Source organism: Dromiciops gliroides, chromosome 4, assembly GCF_019393635.1.
Source record: "Dromiciops gliroides isolate mDroGli1 chromosome 4, mDroGli1.pri, whole genome shotgun sequence".
NCBI classification, from domain to species: domain Eukaryota; kingdom Metazoa; phylum Chordata; class Mammalia; order Microbiotheria; family Microbiotheriidae; genus Dromiciops; species Dromiciops gliroides.
The window spans coordinates 415,748,649-415,773,146 of NC_057864.1; the positions used below are offsets into that span (position 1 = coordinate 415,748,649).

The 24,498-nt window shown below is 39.1% G+C and overlaps 1 protein-coding gene across 2 annotated transcripts; it reads right to left on the bottom strand.

Moving 5' to 3' along the window:
• Positions 1-178: 178 nt before the first annotated feature.
• Positions 179-13,961, bottom strand: PDCD2 (programmed cell death 2). 2 transcript variants are annotated; one of them, XM_043999677.1, is made up of 6 exons: positions 13,588-13,961; positions 10,438-10,680; positions 8,888-9,040; positions 5,319-5,422; positions 3,857-3,970; positions 179-580 (listed from the first exon to the last, which is right to left on the bottom strand). In XM_043999677.1, the coding sequence occupies exons 1-6, from the start codon at positions 13,880-13,882 to the stop codon at positions 422-424; spliced, it is 1,068 nt and encodes a 355-aa protein (XP_043855612.1). In that variant the 5' UTR covers positions 13,883-13,961; the 3' UTR covers positions 179-421. The 2 variants fall into 2 exon arrangements, with proteins under 2 accessions (XP_043855612.1, XP_043855613.1); XM_043999678.1 differs by lacking the exon at positions 8,888-9,040.
• Between the last annotated feature and the right edge of the window lie 10,537 nt (positions 13,962-24,498).

The following is a 24,498-nucleotide window of genomic DNA, read 5'->3' on the forward strand; positions in this document are numbered from 1 at the left end:
AATTATTCCTATCAATTCCCACCAGAAACTGGATGTTGGTAATAGCTGAGTTCTAATCATTACCAAGATAAAGTCATGGCTCTGCATTATCATATGTCATCGAGTATGTAAAAAATGGTACTGGGCTTGGGAAAAGACTGTTAATTATGAAAACAAGAAATCACCATCAATAAATTGATACTTGATTATGTGATTATGAGCTAAGCATAAGTTCTCTGCCATATTTTGGCAGGTACATCAGCATGTACATTAAAGTGCCCATCACAATCAGCCTGTCATCAGACACTGGAGCTGTTGTAGATTACTACATTTGCTTTTCTCCTCATTACAATCAATGTATACAAAGGCACAAAGATTGTTTAGGTATTTGAAAATGTGGAGATTACAAAGTGACCAAGCTAGAGATTTGTCTTTCATGATTTTAATTTGTGTCTGTAAAGTCTTGTTTCCAAATGAACTCCTCTGTGTACTTGGTGCCCAAGTTGCAGCTTTCTGCACAGGTAAATACAGCCAGAGTCCCCCAGTCAATACTTTTGCCCAGTCTGTCAGCCTTCAGGTAATTTAGAAGCTGTGGCATAACCTGAGAAAAGACAACATAGAATTAGAGCATAATACACCCCACCCCTGTTCTTGTTTAGATTAAAGCTAATTATAACAAGCTTGATTTTTAATCAATTTTATCTTCACTCATTAAACTCTTTTTTTTTTTTTTTCGGGGCAATGGGGGTTAAGTGACTTACCTGGGGTCACACAGCTAGTAAGTGTCAAGTGTCTGAGGCCAGATTTGAACTCAGGTACTCCTGAATCCAGGGCCCATGCTCTATCCACTGCGCCACCTAGCCGCCCCCACTCATTAAACTCTTTAAGAAAGATCATAGTTACTATGCAACTGACATTTTCAGCAAATTTCCTGGCCCCCTCTATGGCTCAACTTCCATGTGGCCCTCGGTTTAATATGCCTGTTTGCTGAGAAGGAGCGGCCAAGTAAGTAGGTGACTTCTCACTTCACAATCTACAGGTCCTGGAGAGATCATCTGTCCTGGTTGTTGTTTTTTAATTGAAATAGCTCTAACACCTAGCTGTGTGGCCCTGGGCAAGTCACTTAACCCTCAATGCCCTTTAAAAAAGAAAATAGCTCTAACAGGTTAAATAAAAATATTAGAATACTAACGGTACCCCAATTTACAATTGGTCAAAGGATAGCAAGAGACAGTTTTCTAAAGAAATTCAAACTACCAATAGCCATATAAAAAAAATGTTCTACTTTGTTAACAGAAAAATGTAAATTATTATTTTTTTTTGTGGGGTTTTTTGCGGGGCAATGGGGGTTAAGTGACTTGCCCAGGGTCACACAGCTAGTAAGTGTCAAGTGTCTGAGGCCGGATTTGAACTCAGGTCCTCCTGACTCCAGGGCCGGTGCTCCATCCACTGTGCCACCTAGCCACCCCGAAAAATGTAAATTATTATCAACTCTGGAGGTTCCAATTCACATCCATCAGACTGGCAAAGCTGACAAAAAAGGACAATGACAAATGTTGTAGAGGCCTTAGGAAATCTGGTAAATTGATGCACCATTGATGAAGCTGTGAATTAGGCCAGTCATTCTGTAAAAAAAATTGGAACTGGGGGCAACTAGGTGGCACAGTGAATAAAGCACTGGCCCTGGATTCAGGTCCTGAGTTCAAATCCAGCCTCAGACACCTGACACATACTAGCTGTGTGACCCTGACTGAGTAAGTCACTTAACCCTCATCGCCCCACAAAAAAAATAAAATATAATAAAAATTGGAACTATAACCTAAAATTCATTAAACCATGCATACTCTTTCATCCAGTGATACCACTATTAGGACTAAAACCCAAAGAGATCAAAGAGGAAAAGGGCCCATGTGTACAGATATAGTCATAGCAGCTTTTTGTGGTAGCCAAGAACTGGAATCTTAAGGAGATGCCTATCATTTGGGGAACAACTAAACATGTTATGATATATATAAATGTAAGAAATTAAAGGTGAAAACCAGAGACATATATGAACAGATAAGAGTCAAGTAAGCAGAACCAAGAGAACTATTTATACAATAACAAGAAGACTAAAAAGAATCTACCTTGAAAGACTTAGGAACTCAATAACCAACTATGATTCCAGAGGACCCATGAGGAAAGATGCTATGCACTTCCTGACTCAGGGTACAGAATGACACATTTTTAAACATCGTCAATGAAAAAATTAAGGGCTTTTTGTTTGTTTCTGCCGGGCAATTGGGATTAAATGACTTGCCCAGGGTCACACAGCTAGTAAGTGTTAAGTGTCTGAGACCGGATTTGAACTCAGGTCCTCCTGAATCCAGGGCCGGTGCTCTATCCACTGCATCACCTAGCTGCCCCCAAAATTAAGTTTTAATAACTGTGCATACTTGTTACAAAGGTTCTGATCCCTCCACCTCCCCTCCCTTGGGGGCAGAGGCATGGGAGAATGAAAAAAATTAATTTTTGTATTTTTTTAATTAAAAATTTATAAACATTCTAATGTTAATAAAGAGTATGATTAATAACAATGAATACAAAAACTATAACCAATTGATTTTGAGAAAAGAGTAAAAAGATAGAATTGTGGCAATAGTTCCACTTGAAATTGTGTTCTATAATAGATCACATACTGGTTAGTCTAAAAAACACTGCAATTCCAAAATCACCCACTAAGAGACACACTTCAACTTAATAAGATACCGAGTGCTTTAAAAATCAGTTTTGGGGGGCAGCTAGGTGGTACAGTGGACAGAGCACCAGCCCTGGATTCAGGAGGACCCGAGTTCAAACACTTACTAGCTGTGTGACCCTGGGCAAGTCACTTAACCCCAATTGCCTCACCAAAAAAAAAAAAAATTTTTTTTAAATCAGTTTCAAGTTGATTTATAGAAAAAGTAAAATTCCTACCTAAAAATCTTCTTACAATATTCCCTATTCACCACCTAATAACAAAACTATGTTTTCAGAGCATTTCTACTACATACATATAATTTTTTTTTTTAAGTGAGGCAATTGGGGTTAAGTGACTTGCCTAGGGTCACACTGCTAGTAAGTGTTAAGTGTCTGAGGCCGGATTTGAACTCAGGTACTCCTGACTCCAGGGCCGGTGCTCTATCCACTGTGCCACCTAGCTGCTCCCATACATATAAATTTTAATGGGTACTAGTCCATATGATATAAAAACATCTAGATTTTTTAAAAAAGAGATCTAGTTCTCTCCCTCCCAATTCTCTCTAGCCATTGGGGGCAGGGTAGAAGAATCCTTGTAATGACTATACATAGTCAAGCAAAACTAGTTTCTGCATTGGCCATGTCTAAAAAAACATGTCTCATTCTGTACCATAGATCAAGAAGTATTTTCTCATGGGTCTCTGGAATCATGAGTGGTCACTGTGTTGCTTAAGAATTTTTAAGTCTATCAAAGGTGTATCTTCAGAATACTGTTGTTTTTGTATAAATTACTTTCTTACTTATGCTCACTTCACTCAGCATCAGTTCCTAAGGCTTCCCAGGTTTTTCTGAAATCTTCCCTTTCATCCTTTCTTCCAGCAAAACAGTGTTCCATTTCATTCATACACTATAACTGTTTGTCAGGTTCCAGTTCTCTGACACTGTGAAAAACAGCTGTTATAAATATCTTTGTACACAGAGGTCCTTTTGCCTGTTTACACCTAACACTCCTTACAGTCTGATAGAGCCACGTCCATCGCTATGATACAGATCACCTTTGTTTCCTTATCCCATGTGATTCCAATTTATGACTTTTCATAAATGTTCCATAGAGGACCTATTCCTTTTATGTGGCAAGGAAAGATGTCACAACTCCTACCTGGAATTCAAATATCCTCCTGGCACCACATGGGCAATTTGGAATATCTCGTTCTTGAGGAATATTTTCACCAGAAATCCAGATGGCATCAATTCCTCTGCCGTACCTAAGAATCTAAAATCAAACAGCAAAGTCCTTAAATTACTAACATATTATCACTCACAAATCCTACAAAAAGTTAAGAGGAAAAGATTTTTCATCAATAATGTGGTTTTACAAATAGCTTTGGAAAGTTTACAGAGCTCTGGAAAGTTCCCCTAAATAAGGCAGAAATATTTATCTGAAATGGTCTGATGCAGTGTTCTCTATACCATTTCCCAGAAAATCCCCATTATTATGCGGTTGTAATGCTTTCTCAAAGCATATGCTGCTAACATGAAGGCTGATAAATCAACCCAGTTTATCAGGAATGAAGGCACTGTGACTCCACACCTACTCCACTGATCACAATTTGCATTCCGCTCAGTGCAGCTGCTGGCACAGCAGTGAGTAAAGAGGCTGAGTATCCAGTCCAAATCTAGCCTATGGTTCAAGAGAATACATTTCCAGTGCAGTTCTCTGGGTCTTTAGCATCCTATACTTAAGGTATATTTTTAAGGTTGGCCAGATAAATTAAGAAACAAAATTAGAAAAACTAAACAAATGTCAGAAGAAACACTCTATGGAACAAGACTAAAAATAAAGATAAAACCCATTAATAAATCAACTCTACCAAATATCAGTTGTTCCGGTCTAAGATGCTGTGAAAATTAATACACAGCTAGAAATCACACACTTCACTCACAGGATCCAAACATCAGAGATGACTAGTGAACTTTGATATGAAGGAATATTCTCAACTCACTCCCGCTTACACCCTTGCTCACCTCTGAGTTTGTTGCCCGGGTTTCATTATATTTTAGAATAGGCCTTACACAAACTTAAGTGGACTTTTTTCAGGTAGCTGGCATGTTTAAGGTGAAGAGAAGTCAGACAAAATGAAGGGTACATTGTTCCATGAGTGACAGAACAAAAATGGAGGGTAAATTATCTTCTCCCTTCCAAAAAGGCAAACTGCATAGCCCCATCATACGATGATACACAGGCATCATAAGAAGAAAAATGTTTTATAAAGATGATGAATCATAAAGAATCAACATAACCGGGGGCAGCTAGGTGGGGGAGTGGATAAAGCACCGGCCCTGGATTCAGAAGTACCTGAGTTCAAATCTGGCCTCAGACACTTGACACTTACTAGCTGTGTGAGCCTGGGCAAGTCACTTAACCTCCATTGCCCCACCAAAAAAATAAAATAAAATAAAATCAACATAACCATACCAGAGCATTGTTTACATAGGGTGCCCATGAAGGCACAGCCCTTTGTAAAAATACTTGTGATGGATTTTACCTTTTATGATAAGTACTGAAAACAAAATATTTTTCTAAGGTAAGTAAAGCAGCAATTTTGCCTTGTTGACTTTACCTGGTCTGGCTCCAGAGCTATTTGAGTTTTAAATTTCTGGAATATTTCATCTTCCCTAGATTCATGCTTTGCTATGGAATCCAAGTCTGCCTCAAGTGCTTCATCTGAAAGAAGCAAACAAATGTCACAAATAAATTCTCCCAGCAGCAGATATGCAGCAATTATAGCCCATTTATTTAGCACTTGAGTTCACCCAGTAGTTTCTTAACTAGGAGGTAACTGCTAACGACATTATCCCTATTTTACAGATTAAGATTAGGACACTCATCAGAGACTGAGGAACTTGTCAGGGGTCTTTCCTGCTATACCACATCAATGTAAATCTACTCAAAGTAGCATTCCTGCACTCAGATCTTTTTTTTTAATGGTGTCATCTTCTGTTTTTACATCTCCTTTATTTCTAAACATTTAAGTAAGGCACGTAGGTTGTGCAGTGGATAGTGCTGGCCATGGAGTCAGGAAGATTTGGGTTCAAATCAGAAGCTAACTGTATGACCCTGGGCAAGTCACTTAATTTCTGTCTGTCTCTGTTTCCTCATCTGTAATATGATGATGATAATAATAGCACTTATCTTATGAGGATCAAATGACACTGTGATTATTAAAGGCAGCTCTGATCTTGTCATCCTCTTGCCTGAAAACCTATAATAATGTCCTATTGCCTGCCAAGTAGTCTTGATTTGTTTTGTCATTCAAGTCTTCTCATAAAGTGGTCACAACTTCTATATATTAAACTTTATCATTATTCCCTTGTGTCAATATTTAGCTCACTTGTCTTCTCAGTTTTCCTGAACTCATATTTGTCTTGCCCTCTTCTAAGCATTTCCTTGTGCTATCACCTCTACCTGAAGTGCCTCTTAGCCTTCAATAGGAAGGTTTTATCCAGCTCACATGTTACTTCCATTCAGTTTGCTGATTACCCCAGAGAGAAAGTTATCTCCTTTGCAACATATGGACTCTGGCCCTTGTCTTCTAGTATGATCATTTGTGAATATATCTTGTCTGCAGAAACCACTTTCCCTCTCTGTTTCCTCCTCTATAAAATGGAGATGATAATAGCCACTGCCTTATAGGGTCTCAAATGAGGTAATGTCTGTACATTGTAAACTTTAAAGTGCTATGTACAAGTTAAAAAGTATTATAATTTCCCACATGAGACTAGAGACTAACACATAACATAAAGAAACAGAACAATTAACTTACACTGAACTGCTACTGCATTTACAGTCTCGCCATTACCATACAAGAACAAAATCAGGATAGCTTAATGAAATGCCTGAGACAGATCAAAACTCAGGTCTTCCTGACTCTCAGCCCAGCACTCTATCCACTGAACCATCCGGCTGGCATAAGAGTGCCAAAGGAATTGGAAAAGGAAAAAGATCTAGCGAGCTATTATAACAGTCCAACCATGAGCTATTGCAGTGCAGTGAGAAAGAAGAGTTAGCACATGTAGACTAACTGTTCAAAAAAATCTGTAAAAGGAAGAAAGGATTACAGAGTGGGAGCAAGGTAAAAGAAAATTTTTCCTCCAAGATAGGAGAGATTTGGACATATTCATATACTCAGGGCAAGAATTCAATGATTTCCCAATAGAGAGTCTTTAAAGGACATCAAATAGTTTTTAAATGAAAAAATTGAAAACTATCAACAAAAATATGGAAGAAGACTCCAAAACACAAATAAGAAACAAACTGAGGTGTCTCCTCACATCCACCAGAATGGCAAAAATGACCAAAAAATTAAAATGCTAAATTAGTCAAACTATTGGACGTATGATAAAAAAATCAACATATGCTGTATGACTCTGGAGGCTCAAGACAAATGTAAGAACATATACAAAAAAATTTACAGGCACACTTTTCTGTGGTAGCAAAAATAAGAGATAAATGGGATTGGTAAAGGGAGGAATATTAAGCTAAGAAGATGAAAAATGAGTAAACCCATACCCAATGACTTTTATTTCTTAGTAAAGGAATGGGGGGGGGGGGAAGGGAAGCTTTTAGGAATTCAAAATTCCCAAGTCCAACAGAATTTAAATGCAACCTGATATTCTGAGAGGAAAAAAATTAAAACCAAATCAGCCTTCAAGTTATTTATAATTCAAATTACATGTGGTTGGCACTGACAATCTTTTCTTATCATAGTAGCTTAAAAATACTTATAAAAATGTAATTTATTATGTAACTTTCAAATACTTTATATATAATTTTGTTGAATGTGTTATTTCATTGTGTAGCTGGGAAATTCACCTTTTTCTAAACTCCACATCCCCTAGAATTGGATTTAAACCTGAACTCTCAACATAAATTTAATACTTTTCAAATCACCTTGAAATGGCTTATTCTTGAATTTTTTTGGTTTTTTGGGGTTTTTTTGCAGGCAATGGAGGTTAAGTGACTTGCCCAGGGTCACACAGCTAGTAAGTGTCAAGTGTCTGAGGCCGGATTTGAACTCAGGTACTCCTGAATTCAGGGCCGGTGCTTTAACCACTGTGCCATCTAGCTGCCCCAAAATGGCTTATTCTTTAAAATTATTGGCAATTAAAAAAAAATTTTAATCATTGGCAACTGTTATATTCAAGGTATTAAGTTGGGTTGTATGAATAGACTAAATTAGGGTAAACTCCTTAAGACAAACCATCTAATTCCTATAGGTGAGTATAACTGTCTAACTACTATAATGGCCACCATTAATTAGAAAATGCTTCCCATTAACAAACGGATTAAAATTTTCTTGACAAACCTTCTCCTGCCACTTCTCTGCCTGATGTTAACAGCTATGTTATATAGATTATATATATAAATATATGTTATACAGAGTATAATGGGTTAAGTTCTTTTGTTGCTATAAAGCTACAAAAGACTGCAAAGCTGAACTACAGCTAAGGAAGCTAAGTGGGAAAAGATAATATTCTTTCATCTGCAAAGTTATTTGTTATTTATAGGCTGTAGCTTAGTGAAGTGCCTAGATTAGTGACATTTGGCGTGGACCTGAGCCAAATGAAATGACTGTATATGGAAGGAAAGCTAGCACTCTTCTTCCCTACTAGGGAGGTATGGAGTCCTAGTTTAATGAGAAAGCTCACTGATGTCTGAGGTGAAAAGGATTACTGAGGGCCAGGAAACCAAATAATCAGTTATTATTAATGTCTTTAAAAAAAGTAATTTCTGGTATCTTGTGCATCTGTGCTTTTATCCTGGGTGGGGTTTTTTTTGTTTTTATTTTGACTGGTCCTGTGATTTCACCAATGCTCTGAGTAAAGAACTTCCCTCTAAAAATGCATGCTGGCTAGATCATTGAGAAGTTAAATGACCTCCTCAGGATCACACAGCCAAGTATATGCCAGAAGCAGGACTTGAACCTAAGGTCATATCTCTATCCACTATTCCACACTACCTCTGCTTTCATCCTATTCCATAATGAAATCAGAATGGAAATCAGAAGGTTAGCCTTCTTTTTCCTTCACTTACAGTTTGCACGTGTCTGCCTAATAATAATGAGATTATCTTTGACATAATGGTCTATTTATCTGTGAATGAACTTTCTTCTTAAAATTTACTTCTTACCCATACTGCCTATAAGCTCTGACTCTTCACACTTTTCCAGGCCTTCAGGAATGCAGTCAGGAACATTGTCAGGCTCTGTTTCTTCTGTTTCTATTACAATTTCATATTCCGGAAAAAGGAACTTGTGGTCTGGGATTGCACTATTCAAATTATCTAAAAGAATATATCTGCATTAGTTACCATGTAAAGTTATAGACAATCAACTCAAGGGTAACAGAAAAATGACTCTGTGGACCTCTTAAGGAGTTCATGATCTGTATACTATAGCCCTTCAACTAAAACTATTTGTTGGGTTCAGGAATGATGGATGCTGAAGATGCTAGTAATGGATGCTAACAAAGGCTTAGAAGAAAAGGATGAAGGGGGCAGCTAGATGGTGCAGTGGTTAAGGCACTGGCCCTGAATTCAGGAGTACCTGAGTTCAAATCCAGTCTCAGACACTTGACACTTACTAGCTGTGTGACCCTGGGCAAGTCACTTAACCCCCATTGCCTGCAAAAAAAAACAAAACAAAACAAAAGAAGAAAAGGATGTGGTAGAACTGTATCTGACTCCCTTTTCAATCCTCTGACCTATGCTAGATTAAGATTTGGAAGAGATTTACCTATTTTTAAACATCAAGATTCTTTTTTTGGGGGGGGGCAATGGGGGTTAAGTGACTTGCCCAGGGTCACACAACTAGCAAGTGTTAAGTGTCTGAAGCCAGATTTAAACTCAGATCCTCCTGAATCCAGGGCCGGTGCTTTATCCACTGTGCCACCTAGCTGCCCCTAAACATCAAGATTCTTAAGGAATATTATCAGAAATTTTAACACGTTTTCTGATAATTCCATTCATGTTTTAATATTTCAATTAATGATATGTATCCTGAAAGTACTTAATTTCCAGGAAGATACCAAAAACACATCATACGATATAATATGATAAACTTCATAAAAAGTAATCATCTCTCCCAGCTTTAACAAAGTGTCATTTTACAGGGAAGCATATCCTTCTCCCTCTTCTTTGCAAAAGAAGGGGGACTACAGATGTAGAATACTATGTGTAATATCCGACTTTTCAATATTTGGTTAGTTTTATATAACTTTTCTTTTTTCCTCTTAAAATTCTTTATCATAAAAGGTTTGACTCTCTAGGAGGGAGATGAGAAGAGGGCAAAATGTGGATGATGTAAACAAAATACAGCAATTAAATTTTATTTTAAAAACAAATTTAAAAATTAAATTAACTTTTAAAATTAAATTAAGGAGGGGCGGCTAGGTGGCGCAGTGGATAAAGAACTGGCCTTGGATTCAGGAATACCTGAGTTCAAATCCGGCCTCAGACACTTGACTTACTAGCTGTGTGACCCTGGGCAAGTCACTTAACCCCCCATTGCCCAGCAAAAAAAGAAAAAATAAATAAATTAAGGACACCCCAGTGGCTCATCTTTTAAAAACAGTATCTTTTTTGACATCGCTATTGAAGACTCAGAACCACAAAACAGAATGATAGGGAGCTGAAGGAAAATTACTTGGAAAATTAATTTTTTTTAAAAGTATTTAATTTACCTGATGTTGTACAAGACTGCTTATGTCCCAATTTCCAATCAAGAATCTGGTGATCCTTACTACAATAATGAGCCTTATGACACTTGGAACAAACTTTGGGTCCCAAACAGCCACAAACTCTACAAAGATGAACACCAGATCGAAGCTGTAGACTTAGAGAATCATCTTCTTCATCCGGTGGCTCTTCAGATGGTGGTTCATAAGGGTAATGGTCATTTTTCCTGGGTAGCTGATTCCTAAAAACTAGAAAAGTAGAATGAAAATAATCAAAAGATATTCATAAAAATACTATGCCATTAAAAGGGGTTCTTTAAATTATGTCAAAGGAAAAATTATAGTATTCATGGGAAGCTGATGTTAGGGCAAAAACACTGATGCTCCTTCAATGCTTCTGGAGTTGCTCATAATGCCAAAGCTATCTGTTACTGAGTGACCACAAGGAGAATTTGGTTGAACAGCAGCACAGTTAGTAAAATACAGGTTCTTGCCTCCAGGTTAGCCTAAAGGTAACTGGGAATGTTACACTGTTGTGCACATTCCTTTTAGGCGGGTTTTCCATTTCACTTGTTTATCAGATGTAATTTGATTGCCCCCCTCACCCCCCATTTGATCTGATTTTTTAAACGGAAATGATGCTTACTGGGCAACCTTTTAGAAATATGTTGGTGGGAATTTCTGCTTAAGCACAGACTAGACAAGATAATCTTTGAGGATCCTTTCCAACTCCTAGATTCCATAAAATGCAGAAAGGAACAAGTGGTAATTTTTTAGGGGAGGCAAATTTCAGTTCAACATAATGAATAACTTGTCTATCAGTTTGAACTATTTAAAAAATGGAAGAAAAATATCTTCTATTTTCTAGCAGAAGCAGTATGATCTACCAGAGACAGCATTAGACTTGAGTCAAGAGATATCTGGATATGAATCCCATCTCTTTTACTTTCTAGCTGTAAACATGAACATGGCACAAATCATAAATAAGAATTAGAAAAATCTTTTTCTTAGTCCTCATCCTCCCTGACTTCTCTATAGTATTTGAAGTTGCTGACCACTGCATCTTCTGGCTCTCTCCTCCCTGGTTCTCTTCCCACCTACCTCACTGATTCTTTTCAAACTCCTTTAAAACATCAACATCCCCGCCCCAATCTTGATGTGGGTGTATCTTAGGGTTCTGTCCTGGACCCATCACTGCCTACTGGACATCTCTACCTATGTGTTCCAGAGATATCTGAAACTTTGCAAGTCTAAAATACACCTTTTACCCTAAACTCATCCTCCTAAATTTCCTGATTTGCATAAATGAAATCACTATCCTTTCAGGCCCTCTTTCCTTGTACTCACCCCTACACATCTATCCAATGAATTTTACCTCCACCACATCTCTCATCTGTCTCATTCTCTCCATTCATACCACAACCTTACCTGGACTACTGCAATAGATTTCTAATTGGTCTTCCTGCCTCCAGTCTTTCTCCTCTGCAAAACATCTTCCACATAGTGCTCCAATCATGCCCATATATTTAGTTCCATAGATATTTTGTAACTAACCCTAAATTTGCTTCTCTGTGGCATATTACACCCACTATTTGTAGGTTTATACTCTGAGGAGTTAATCCAAACTGGTGGATAAAAGCCATGCATGAAACAGGCACATCTAGGTTTAAATTCTTCCTTAGGATATTTAATCATGGGTCTTTTTTTGTTTTTTGTTTTTGCAGGGCAATTGGGGTTAAGTGACTTGCCCAGGGTCACACAGCTAGTAAGTGTTAAGTGTCTGAGGCCGGATTTGAACTCAGGTACTCCTGACTCCAGGGCTGGTGCTCTATTCACTGTGCCACCTAGCTGCCCCTTAATCATGTTTTATCCTGGGCAAATGACTTAGTCTCTCTCAACTTAGCTTCTCATCTGTAAAATTGGGGTATTAACAGTACCTACTTCAAAGGCTTCTTGTGAGGTTCAAATTAAATAGTATTTCTAAAGGGTTTTGTAAACCTTAAATAAACGTGATGTTATTATCATCATTAATACTGTTATCTGAGGCCAAACAGAATATAACCCTTCTTTCGTGTCAGCCTTTCAAACACTTGAAAAGAGATAATATGCCCTACACAATCAAACACAGCACACACTAACAATGAAGAGATTTAACAATAATAACTATAGTTTCTACAACACTATGTGCAAGAGGGTTTACAATTATTATCTCATTTGATCACAACCACACTAGGAATTGGATGCTACTATTATCCCCATTTTGCAGATGATGAAACAGAGCCAAAGAGATTAAGTAACTTCCCCAGGGTCACAGAGCTAATTAGCGTGTGAGGTCAAATTTGAACTCAGGTCTTAGGTCTCCAGGCCCCGAACTTTATATTCACTGCACCACCTAGCTGCCCCCATCTTCACTGTAATACTGCCTCTGCCAGCTCGTTTAATTTTTCTGGGTCTGTTTCTTCACTTATAAAGTGAAGCTAATAACTGTCCTTTGTACTTCTGAGCTCTCAATACAAAGGAGCTTTTTTTTTTTAAACACGCCAAAATTCAAAAAGGGAGTAGAGGGGAATCAAAGGGAAATTTTTAAAGGAGCAAGAAAACATATTAGAAAAAGGAAAGCGGGGGTTGGGGGGTAAAGAAAGCAGGGGCTACTGGGAAATAGCTAAAAACACTTGAACTCTAAATCATCTTCCTTCCAACCTCCTTCCCCAAACGCACACACCGCAGGACTTCCAGCCATCTCTCCTATTTTTTCCCACGTCTCCCTTCCCTCTGGGACAGCTGGCGGCTCGCTCCTGGAGTCAGGAAGGCCTAGTTCAAGTTCGGCTTCATACACTGTGACCCTGGGCAAGTCACTTGACCCTGTTTGCCTCCGTTTCCTCGCCTGTAAAATGGGAATAATAACGGCACCTACCTCCTAGGGTTGTTCCGAGGATCAAAGGAGGTAATAACCGTTAAGAGCGGGCTTGCCCCGGCTTCCCCTTCCCTCACTCGCTGCACTCTCTCTCGGCAAGCCCAAGGAGGGCAGGCATTATTCACCAAAGAGGGCAGGCATTATTCACCAAGGGGTCGGCCTGCCCTGCCTGGGTGGAGTTGACGACGGGGGGCGGGAGGAGGCCGCGGTCGGCGGGGCGGGGAGGGCGAGCGGACCCTGACCTCGGAGGGCGGCACAGCAGGGGGGCTCCCGGCAGCAGAAGACCAAGAGGCTGCGGTGGAAGGCGTCGGCGCGATCCGGCAGCGGTGCGTACAGCTGCAGCAGGAAGGCGAGCGGCCGGCGGCACAGCGGGCAGGCGAGCTCCGCCGGGCCCGGAAGGCCACACTCGGAAAGCCACGCCGGCCTCCCGCCCACCTTGCTGGGGAACTGCTCGCTCCGCAGGCGCCACCCCGGCGCTTCGACGGCGAAGCCCAGTTCCACTACCGGGACCGGAGTCGGGACTTCGGCCGATGCCATGACGCCGCCGGCGGCAGCAACACTAGTGCAAGATCCGAGCAGCGAGCTCACATCTCCTCCCGTGTGCAGTCTAGCGGAAATTGCCAGCCGGAGCCGGAAACGGGCCATGGAGAAATGGGCCCTGGAGAAACGGGCCCGTCGCAGACCCGAGACGGTGGACAATAGGTTCCCAGTCAGAGAGTCTTTTGGATGTGTTCTTCTGTTACTAGAACGGGTTGTATTATGGGGCGGAGATCATTGAGAAATAATGATTATTGAGAAATAACAACTGGCATCTATGTAACATTTTAAGTTTGCAAAGGGCAAATAGTAATAGCAATTATATGCTACTTTAAGCTTTGCAATATGGGGTTACATATTTCTCTCTCGCGCTCTCTCTTTTTTTTTTTTTTTTTTGCGGGGCAGTGAGGGTTAAGTGATTTGCCCAGGGTCACACAGCTAGTAAGTATCAAGTGTCTGAGGTCGAATTTGAACTCCTGAATCCAGGGCCGGTGCTTTATCCACTGCGCCACCTAGCTGCCCCACATATTTCTCATTTTATCCTCTCAACAACTTTCAAGATAGGTGTTATTTTCTCCATTTGACAGATGAGGAAACTGAGACCGAGGATAAGTGGTTTGTCCAGGATCATACACCACTAAAGTGTCTAGGCTGCATTTGAACTCAGGGCTTCCTGACCCCGGATCTATCACTCTATCGATTTTACCACCTTTGTTGTTTAGTCATTTCACTTGTGTCCAACTCTCTGTGACCCCATTTGGGGTTTTCTTGGCACAGATCCTAGAGTGGTTTGTCATTTCCTTCTCCAGCTCATTTGACAGATGAGAAAACTGAGGCATACAGGGTAAAGTGACTTGCACACAGTCACACAGCTGGTAACTGTCTGGAGCCAGATTTGAACTCCAGTCTTCTGATTCCAGTCCTGGCACTCTATTCACTGCACCACCTCTCTGCCCATTTCACCACCTGGTAGCCCAGAAAAAGAATAGAGAGGACTTCTTTCTTGATGGAACTGCTTTAACTTTTATCTGAACCTCATCTGTAAAGGATGAAGATTATTCTTTTAAAAGAACCTTATTTGTAATCCTGAGTTTATTGAATGTTGTGGAACTGTATTCTCACAAGTGAAAAGAAGTCATTTTCAGCCGCAATGAGGAATCCAGGTGACCCCGACTGTGACCTTTGACCAATCCTACCCTTGGAATATTTTATATAATGATCTATATCTGTATTTTATGATTGAACTTGCCCCTAGGACATAGACTGTCTCCATAGCTTTGTTCCCAGCCACTCATCTGCAGGAGACCTAACAAGAACCCCAGAAATTGTAACAGATGTGATTACCATAGCAAAGTTGGGCACCCTCCCTTAGGGAACCTTGACCTGAGCTGGCAAAGACTGTCAAGCAGAAGAATCAAACTGCTCCCATCTCTCCTCCCTGGTGGGATGTCAGATTTGAGAGAGCAAGAGGTCAAAGAGAATAAAGCTGCTGCCAATCCTAGGTTAACACCTAGCCCAGCAAGAGACTGGAGATGGCAAAAAAAACAGTAGCTAAACAAAGAGTGTCTGAAGCTACGTGTCAACTGAGGTCTTCTTGATTCCAGGTCTAGTGCTGGTGCTCACCTAGCTGCTTAAAGTATAGTCATCTTATAAAGTATAATCATAACCCTGTAGCTTTGCCTGCCAGGCCCTTTCATCCTCTAGAAGCTAAACCTTCCTTTATTTTTATCTTCCCTAATTAAGATTTAAGTTCCTTGAGAGAAGGGACTTAGTACAGTGCTCAGTAACTGTTTAATAAAATGCTTTTCCATTCTGTTTCATAATGGCAAAACAAAACCAGTAATAGTAGTATGGATAGACCTAAAAAGGAACAAAACATGCATAATGTGGTAAAATATGAAAGTTTTTAACAGTCGGTTAGGATAACTGAAAGACGCCAGTTTTTCAAGGACCACCCTTTTGGGGAGGAGATGTACAGTCCGCCTGCTGCGCATGTCAGACTGCCTGCCGGGTTTTTTTACTTCCGGGGTGGAGAGAAGCAGAGTAGGCCTTTTTGCCTGCTTGGCGGGACTCCTGGCGGCGCAGCACAGACGGTCTCCCTCACTCCAAAGGTGGCCTTTTTTGGTTTGGTGAGTTTTTATAAGAAATATAGACTAAGCCTAGATTTAAGATGATTTCTACTGTATTTCTACTTTCCTATCCTTCTAATCAACAACACCTTATATACAATAAAGGCTCTATCTAGAAAACCAGAAGCTTCTTCCATTTACTAGTCTGGGAGATAAATTAAGGGAAAAGTTAAGTAGGGGAGATTTATGATCTAATATCCAATTTTAAATTTCACAATAAGCATTAGCATACATGCCAACAGGCAGCAAAACAGTGAATTGACAGGAGTTATGGTATTATATTGGCACAGACAACATGTTAACAGCCACAAATAATAAAGCAAGAGCACAAATCAAACATATATATGCAATTATATCCAAGGCGTACTTCTTTGGATAGTTTCTAGTGTTGTCACCTGGTTTTACGTGTGACCTATAACCTCCTTGGTGACCTTTCTGTCCCTAGACCTCACATACCAAGCCAATTTTCATACTCTTCACAACCAAAGTCCTTCATTTTTTACACCTGAACTTGGTGAAGGGCCAACATTTCCACACTCTGTGGGTTGTCTCTACAGCTAGTCCTTCTCCCCTTGTCAGAATTAGGATTCTCCTCAATTTGAGGCAGGGTTAGGTAAATAGTACATAGTGTTTGGGGGCAGCTAGGTGGTGCAGTGGATAAAGTACCATCCCTGGATTCAGGAGGACATGAATTCAAATGTGACCTCAGACACTTAACACTTACTAGCTGTGTGACCCTGGCGAAATCACTTAACCCCCATTGCCCGACCAAAAAATTAAAAAAAGTACACAGTGTTTGGTTTTTTTCCAATGGAAATGTTACTTTATGAATTGTTATCCAGTTTAGACAGTCCTTGTACAATTGATGGTCTCTTTTACATAGAATCCACTGAGGTAAATGCCTATCACTTCTCTTGACTTGTTCATCAGACAGTCCATGTAACTCTCCTATCTTCACTGCCAGTGTTTGTGGCAATTCTGTAAACAAGAAAGTTACCCAATCTCTCAACAACTTGGTATGGCCTAAATTTCCCACTGTTCTGCTAATCTGTGTGTCCCTCGAACATCACTGTTTCTTTTTTTTCTTTTCTTTCTTTCTCCCCCCCCTCCACCCCCGAAGGGCAATAAGGATTAAGTGACTTGCCCAGGGTCACACAGCTAGTAAGTGTCAAGTGTCTGAGGCCACATTTGAACTCAGGTGCTTCTGAATCCAGGGTCAGTGCTTTATCCACCATGCCACCTAGCTGCCCCAAACATCAGTGTTTCTTAGCAATACTATCTCCTTATTGAAGATCTTAATGACAGACTCAGGCAAGATACCATTACTTGTTTCTGCCAGAGTTCTTATAATTAGAAGTGACAGCTAGTTGGCAGGCTACTTTTAGCCTCTCCATTAGCTGAGAAACGTTGAGTATTTTCATCTTTTCCATCTTCTGACACTCCAGAGTATCTCATTAGGTAGGTGTGGCTCTCTTCCAAACTTGAACAAGTATGGTATAAAGTTAATGATATCTATTCCTGGTGGAATGTATATATGTACTAGAAATGCCACACACCAACTCTGCTGAGATTTTGTTATTTAAACACTTCTAACATATTCAGCATTGCATTCAAATAAGACCTAAAGAATAAGAAAATAATTACAGGTGGCTTTAACATTCTTCTTTCTGACAAATCTCATAAAAATATAAATAAGGGGCAGCTAGATGGCACAGTGGATAAAGCACCAGCCCTGGATTCAGGAGGACCTGAGTTCAAATCTGGCCTCAGACACTTGACACTTGCTAGCTGTGTGACCCTGGGCAAGTCACTTAACCCTCATTGCCCCGCAAAAAAAAAATTATATATATATATATATAAAATATATAAACTTAAGGATCTAAATAAAATGTTAGAAAATGTGGCTATAATGGATCTTTCATGATTGTTGAATGGGAATTTTAAGGAGTCTACTTCTTTTGTATCAACAATGCCTTTACAAAAAAACAAACAAAAAAAATCACATTATAGAACATTATTTTAGTCTCAACAAAGTATGACAATACATTCCATAATGGCTGAGTTGTACTTCTATACCCCTATTCACAATATGAAGATAGTCACTCTAAGATTTTTTTTTCGTCTTTTTGGTAGGGCAATGAGGGTTAAGTGACTTGCCCACTGTCACACAGCTAGTTAAGTATCAAGTGTCTGAGGCCGGATTTGAACTAGGTACTCCTGAATCCAGGGCCAGTGCTTTATCCACTTTGCCCCCTATCTGCCCCTACTCTAAGATTTTTATTTTTTTTTTTGCAGAACAATGAGGGTTAAGTGACTTTCCCAGGGTCATACAGCTAGTTAAGTGTCAAGTGTCTGAGGCTGGATTTGAACTCAGGTCCTCCTGAATCCAAGGCAAATGCTTTATCCACTGCACCACCTAGCTGCCCCCACTCTAAGATTTTTACACCTACAAAATACCTTCCACTATGAATGCAAATTGATATTGTTTGCTAGTGAATGCATATATGCATACATACAGACCCCCACAGGCACACAAGCACATACATACATGCATGCATGCATGCATGCATACATACATATTATACAAAGCTATTTGTAAAAGGTGAGTTCTTTTCTCCCTAGCATTAGAAACCTTAAGTTTTCTCCCAACTGTCAACATTCACAAATAGAATACCAAGGGAGAGTTCAAACTATTTTGGGCAAAGACTCTATTATTTCCTCCTCCACCTCTTCCTACCCAATGCCCACTCCCCAGAGCATATGACTCCAGGTCATTTCCTTGGTAATGGAAAGATACTTTGTTTTTCCACTTAGGAAATTTATTGCGATTTTACTATTTTGTCTTATATCTCTGACCTACTGGGAAGATTTCTCTCTACTTCCAAATTTATAATAATGCTCACCTCTCAAGATATAAAGTAAACCCACACAAATCATCAGTATTCCTATATATAGATCGCCACCCACAAAACCCTGTAAGAAGAGATGGTAAACTTTTGGGTGTTTTTCCCAAAGAAAGGGGAGAAGGACCCATATGTACAAAGATATTTATAGCTGCTCTTTATGTTGTGGCAAGGAATTGGAAGTTGAGGGGATGCCCATCAATTGGGGAATGGCTGGACAAGTTGTGGTATAACGTAATGGAATACTATTGTGCTGTAAGAAACGATGAGCAGGAGGAGTTCAGAGAAACCTGGAGGGTCTTGCGTGGACTGATGATGAGTGAGATGAGCAGAACCAGAAGAACATCGTACACAGTATCAACATTGTGTGTTGACCTACTGTGATGGACTAGATTCTTCTCACCAATGCAATGATACAGAAGGGTTCCAGGGAATTCATGATGCAGGAGGATCTCCAAATCCAGGGGAAAAAAAAACAACTGTTTTTGGTGCTGTTATTTTTCTATTTTGAGGTTTTTCCTCATTGCTCTGATTTTTCTCTTATAACATGACTAATGCAGAAATATGTTTAATTTTATTCTATATGTATACATGTGTATATATGTGTGTGTATATGTATGTGTGTGTGTGTATATATATAAAACCTATATCAGATTACCTGCTGTCTAGGGGAGGGGGGGAGGGAGAGGAGGGAGGGAGAAAAATCTGAAATTGTAAAGCTTGTATAAACAAAAGTTGAGAACTGTCTATACATGTAACGGAAAAAAGGGGCAGCTAGGTGGCGCAGTGGATAAAGGACCAGCCCTGGATTCAGGAGGACCTGAGTTCAAATCCAGCCTCAGACACTTAACACTAGCTGTGTGACCCTGGGCAAGTCACTTAACCCCAATTGCCTCACCAAAAAAAAAACAACAAAAAAACGGAAAAAAAAATTAAATACCCCCCCCAAAAGAAGAAGAGATGGTAAGACATACCCCATTTAAAATAATTGTAGACAGTATAAAATACTTGGGAGTGAGTACACCTGCCAAAACAAACCGAGGAACTATATAAACAAAATTATTTTTTTTAATTTATACAAATAAAATCAGATTTAAGTAACTGGAGAAATATTAATTGTTCATGGGTAGGCAGGGCCAATATAATAAAAATTACAATTTTGGTGGGCAGCTAGGTGGTGCAGTGGATAAAGCACCGGCCCTGGATTCAGGAATACCTGAGTTCAAATCCGGCTCCAGACACTTGACACTTACTAGCTGTGTGACCCTGGGCAAGTCACTTAACCCCCATAGCCCTGCAACAAAAAAAAATTACAATTTTGCCTAAAGTAATCTGTATTTTCATTGCCATCCCAATTAAATTACCAAAAAATTACTGAGTTAGAAAAAATAGTAACAAAATTCATTTGGAAGTACAAAAAGTCAAGAATATCAAAGGAAATAATGGGGAAAATGTAAAGGAAGGAGTTTAGCAGTACCAGATTTTAAACTATATTATAAGGCAATAATTATCACATTCTCTGATACTAGAAAGGTAGATCTGTGGAAAAGTAGACATACAATATACAGCAGCAAATGACTATAAGTAACCTTATGTTTGACAAGTGCAAAGACTTAAATTTGGGGGATAATTCATTATTTGATAAAAATCATTATGCAAGCTAGAAAGTGGTCTGGAAGAAATTAGGCATAGAACAATATCTTAAACCATTTAGCAAGATAAGGTCAAAACGTATACATAACCTAGATATAAAGGAAGATATTACAAGAAAATTAGAAGATACCATTAGAAGATATTACAAGAAAATTAGAAGAACAGGGAACATATTACCTATCAGACTTATGGACAGGTGAACAATTTATGAATAAACAAGATATAGAAAGCATTGAGGTCTAAAATGAATAATTTTATTACATTAAATTAAAAAGGGTTTGTACAAATAAAACAAATGTAATCAAGATCCGAAGGAAAGCAGAAAATTGAGAAAAAAATTTATAGTTTCTCAGATAAAGGTCTCATATCTCAAATATATGAAGAGCTTTGTTGAATCTATATGAATGAGTCATTCCCCAATTGATAAATGGTCAAAAGATATGAACAGGCAGTTTTCAGATGAAGAAATCAAAACAATTTATAGTAATAAAAAAAAATGCTCTAAATCATTATTAGAGAAGTGCAAATTAAAACTACCCCATGGTCTCTCTTTACACCTATCAGATTGGCTAAAATGATAACAGAAAGCAACAAATGTTGGAAGGGATGTGGAAAAATTGGGACATTTAATTCATTGTTAGTGGAACTGTAAGTTGATCCAACCATTTTGGAGAGCAATCTGGAATTATGCTCAGAGTTACTAAGCTGCCTTATACCCTTTGACCTAGCAACACCACCGTTAGGTCAGTTTCCCAAGATGATTAGGGAAAAGGGAAAACGTGTATGTTCTAAAATATTTGTAGCAACTTGTTGTGGTGTCAAAGAACTGGAAATTGCCAGTGTGCCCATCAATTGGGGAATGGCTAAATAAATTGTGGAATATGATTGGGATGGAATACTACTGTGCTATATATATATATATAAGTAATGACGAACTTGATTTTAGAAAAACATGGAAGGACTTGCATGAAAGAATGAAGTGAAATGAGCAGAACCAGGATGTTTATTCAGTAATAGCAATACTGTTTTAATAACAACTTTGAGTGAATAAGTCATTTTGAATTTTATAAATACCCAAACTAACTATGAAAGAAAATAGTACGCCTCCAAAGGAAAAATTGATAGATGCATAAAATTCATATGTACATACACACATATACATATTTGCCTCTGATGGTAGCAGTCTCTGGGACAGAGGGTGGGAGAGGGAATGGCAAAAATATAAAAAGTGCACAGCAGAGGGGCAGCTAGGTGGTGCAGTGGATAAAGCACCAGTCCTGGATTCAGGAGGACCTGAGTTCAAATTCGGCCTCAGACACTTGACACTTACTAGCTGTGTGACCCTGGACAAGTCACTTAGCCCCCATTACCTTGCAAAAAACAAAAACAAAACCACCCAAAAAAGTGCACAGCAGAGAACAAAAGAAATTGTAGAAGCATAAAAGGCAGAGTAGCTTTGAAAGTACTTATTCTTTTTGTTTTGTTTTTGTTTTTTTAAATTTTTTTTTTTTGCAGGGCAATGAGGGTTAAGTGACTTGCCCAGGGTCACACAGCTAGTAAGTGTCAAGTGTCTGAGGTCAGATTTGAACTCAGGTCCTCCTGAATCCAAGGCCAGTGCTTTATGTACTGCGTCACCTAGCTGCCCCGGAAAGTACTTATTCTATAGGTTTTGTTTTGTTTTGTTTTGTTTTGTTTTTAATGAGGCAATTGGGGTTAAGTGACTTGCCTAAGGTCACACAGCTAGTAAGTGTTAAGTGTCTGAGGCAGGATTTGAACTCAGGTACTCCTGACTCCAGGACTGGTGCTCTATCCACTGTGCCACCTAGTTGCCCCCTTATAGTTTTTTTAAAAAAGGAAATGGTATGAAATGTAAATTCATGGTTTTATCGTGAATCCCCTTTTTAGGTTGTGCTGTGTACATGGGAATGTTCTCTTTTTTTGGTTTTTATGTATTTAAGTTCAAAATAAATAAAAATTATTTTTAAAAATTATGCTCAGTTCAGCTTAGCACAAATGAAATAGTTTCTTTTAGCACCTTCGTTCCTATAGATGACAAGTTTCTGAATTCTGCAGAGATATAAATGATGAGCCTTCTGATCCTACATCTTTACAATCTCATCTAGTCAATCACTGACCTAGAGTCCTTTTTGATTTATATCAGACATGGGACCTTCTTTCTGTACATAAAGGAAAAGCTGGTGAGCCAACTTTGAAGTCCACACTCCCTCTCCTCTAATCATTATTCCTCAACGGCATTGGCATCTCACATATGCAACCTCACCTTCTCATCTTTGGTACTGAAACCTGTATCAGCCATCATCACCCCATATGGCTGACCTGAAACCTCAGGCCTCTATAGTACTGCTACTCATCTAGTATAAAGCCAGTATAGATTAGGCAATGTCTCAATTCATTTTAAGTCTTCCAGAGACCCCACTACCTGTGAAGTCTATCCTTCAATAAACGTCATTGATATGTAAATTCTGTGTATTCCTCTGTGTGGGTATGTTAGTTTATCATAAAAATATTTGGCCTCGGGGCAGCTAGGTGGCGCAGTGGATAGAGCACCAGCCCTGGAATTAGGAGTACCTGAGTTCAAATCCGGCCTCAGACGCTTGACACTTACTAGCTGTGTGCCTCAAATGTAAGAGGGAATATAGATATAGGCTAATAGCTAGGTGGAACAGTGGATAGAGCAGACCTGGAATCAGGAAGACATCTTCTTGACTTCAAATCTGGCTTCAGATACTTACCCATGTGACTCTGGGTAAGGCAACTTAACCCCATTTGCCTCAGTTGATGATCTGTAAATGAGCTAGAGAAGGAAATGGCAAACCACTCCTGAATCTTTGCCAAGAAAACCCCAAACAGGGTCACAAAGAGTCAGACATGACTGAAAAATTTAGATATGGGAACCTGTTCCATTTCACTTTCAGCTGTTTTCTGTGGACCCAAGTAACTCTCATTCATGTGGTAAAAGAAGTAGTGTAAAGAACTTATAAGTCCAGAAAAGCTAGAATGTCATATAGAACTTCTAGGACTACTTCACCAACTCACACTTGCAATCAAGTTTGGGATACCCAGGAGGTGGAGGCAGACAGAATGAATTGGATCCCCTTTCCAAATAACAGCTCTTCAAATATCCAAGGAACAATATCACAGCTACCTTAAATTTTACCTTCTATCGACTAATGGCTCCCATTTCTCTCAACTATAACATGGTATGACTTCTCAAGCCTTTCACCACCCTATTCACCCTCCTTTGAATGTTCTTCAGTTTATCAATGTCTATTCTAGACTCAGAATTTAAAGCCAAGCCAGATGTGGTCTGACCAGGAAAGAGTCCAGTAGGACTAGAGTCTCTCATCATCAGACTACTTCCTCTCAGTGGAGTTTAGGATATTCTTTAAGATGGATAGTTGACTATAATAATAAAGCTGACTGGGAGAGAAAACTGACATTGAGGGTACAATCCACTAAACTCTCAGATCTTTTCCAGATGAACTGCTATCTAGCCATGCTTCCCCACCCCCCACCCCCACATCTTGTATTTGTGAAGTTGCTTTTTTGAACTCAAGTGTAAAAATTTACACTTATTATTAAATTTCATTTTACTAAATTTGGACCACTGTTCCAGCCTGTTGAGATCATTTTGGATTCCCATACTGTCATCCAACAACTTAACTGGTCTTCTCAGATTTATAATATTCATGAAACTGATATGCATGCCATCTATGCTTTTATCTGAATCACTGATGTAAACAATTTTAAGTGATTCAAAATAAAAATTTAAAAGAGCAGGGAAAAAAACAAACTCCATATAACAGTTTTTTCTTTGCATGTATGTGCTTTGAAATGTTTGTTGATAATTGTTAAATTCACAATAAAAAGGATTTTTTTAAAGGCCAAAGATTTGCAAGATTATTTGCAA

Coding starts and splice junctions, on each gene's coding strand:
- PDCD2 (XM_043999677.1), bottom strand. CDS start 13,882: ATGGCATCGGCCGAAGTCCCGACTCCGGTCCCGGTAGTGGAACTGGGC. Junction 5,423..8,887: donor AGAGCTTATAGGCAGTATGG/GTAAGAAGTAAA, acceptor TGCTTCTTTCAG/ATGAAGCACTTGAGGCAGAC. Junction 581..3,856: donor GGAGGATATTTGAATTCCAG/GTAGGAGTTGTG, acceptor GTCTTTTCTCAG/GTTATGCCACAGCTTCTAAA.